Source organism: Chanos chanos, chromosome 3 (genome assembly GCF_902362185.1).
Source record: "Chanos chanos chromosome 3, fChaCha1.1, whole genome shotgun sequence".
Classification (NCBI taxonomy): Eukaryota; Metazoa; Chordata; class Actinopteri; order Gonorynchiformes; family Chanidae; genus Chanos; species Chanos chanos.
In genome coordinates, this window is record NC_044497.1 from 57,628,326 (window position 1) to 57,629,742 (window position 1,417).

Genomic DNA, 1,417 nt, shown 5'->3' on the forward strand with positions numbered 1-1,417 from the left:
GGGCCCATACTCTCAGGTTTCCATGGATACACACGGCTCAGCGTGCACCTTGGAGGCCGACTCTGTCTTCTCCCACGACCACGACAGCGGAGCGGGACAGCCTCGTCTCCCTCCCCTTCCCTGTCACCACAACAGCCGCACGTTCAGAAAATGCTAGAGCCCCCCCCCCCTTCCAGTCTCCGCATGCAGTTTCCAAACGCATCCCCCCCAAACCCTCCTCCTGTTCTCCCCCAAAACTGTTTTCTGCCTCCTGTTCTCCCCCAACACTGCCTCCTGTTCTCCCCCAACACTGCCTCCTGTTCTCCCCCAACACTGCCTCCTGTTCTCCCCTAAAACTGCCTCCTGTTCTCCCCTAAAACTGCCTCCTGTTCTCCCCCAACACTGCCTCCTGTTCTCCCCTAAAACTGCCTCCTGTTCTCCACTCTAAACAGACTCAGACCATGAACCCTGGCCCGGGCCTGGGCACGTATATCACACAGAGAGAGAGAGAGAGAGAGACGGGCAGAGAGAGAGACGGGCAGAGAGAGAGACAGGCAGTCCTGCTGTAGACAGCGACCTGACCAGGCACAGATTTTCACTGTGTCATGAGAACACAGGGCATCTGACTGAGTTAAAAGCTGTGTTTGCCTCACCATCCTCATACAGTCCTGAATCACACGGTTCCTCCATCAGACAGAAGAGGAGGAGGAAACAGGAACAGGAAACAGGAACTTGACACTCTCTGGGCTCCTCAGGACTCAGAAATCAAATGTTCTTCTCTATTTACTGTGTCCAAACAATCCTATATAAAAAAATATAAATATCTTGTAAATACAGTATAATTGTACAAATATGAAATATATGTATACACATATTTTTACTTTGTGTGTGTGTGTGTGTGTGTGTGTGTGTGTAGATATATATGTAAACGTTTGTTTTTTTATAATTATTATTTTGTGTGAGCTTCACCAGTCCTGACTCTGGTGAAATATTGTTTAAAAAACAGAGCAGAGTCAAAATATAAATAAGTTATCATTATTCCTGTTCAATACAGTTCTTCCATAACACTCTTATTCACATCTAGTCTTCTGCGTGTCTCCCTGTCTGTCAGAAACTGTGATAGAATGTTTTCTGTTTACATTGGCTCTTTTTCAGTCAGAATAAAAAGCTATTGACCGCTCTGACGCTGGCGATCACGCGAAAAAGACTTCAGTCATTACAGCACACGTTCTGTCTGAGCTGTGTCTGACTCCACAGGTGACATCTCTGTTTACCAGCCGCTCACGCACTCTTACGCTGGGGCTGTCGTTTAATCAGATGTGCAGTTACGCTAACTGGATCTTCGCCGGGTTTCTAATAAAAGTACCTTTTCCAAATGGAATATCAATAAAAATCATCATTGAATGTGATGCAGGGCTCTCTTTTATCCTCTTGGTGT

The 1,417-nt window shown here is 46.6% G+C and overlaps 1 protein-coding gene across 1 annotated transcript in view; it reads left to right on the forward strand.

Annotated features, from left to right (window-relative positions):
• fgfr1b (fibroblast growth factor receptor 1b) overlaps nucleotides 1–786 on the forward strand; it is a 22,629-nt gene extending 21,843 nt beyond the window's left edge. Inside the window, exon 17 of the mRNA XM_030767242.1 lies at nucleotides 1–786. This exon is cut by the window's left edge and continues 26 nt beyond it. Coding sequence (XP_030623102.1) covers nucleotides 1–157 — 157 coding nt within the window. The 3' untranslated portion in view covers nucleotides 158–786.
• The last annotated feature ends 631 nt before the right edge of the window (nucleotides 787–1,417 follow it).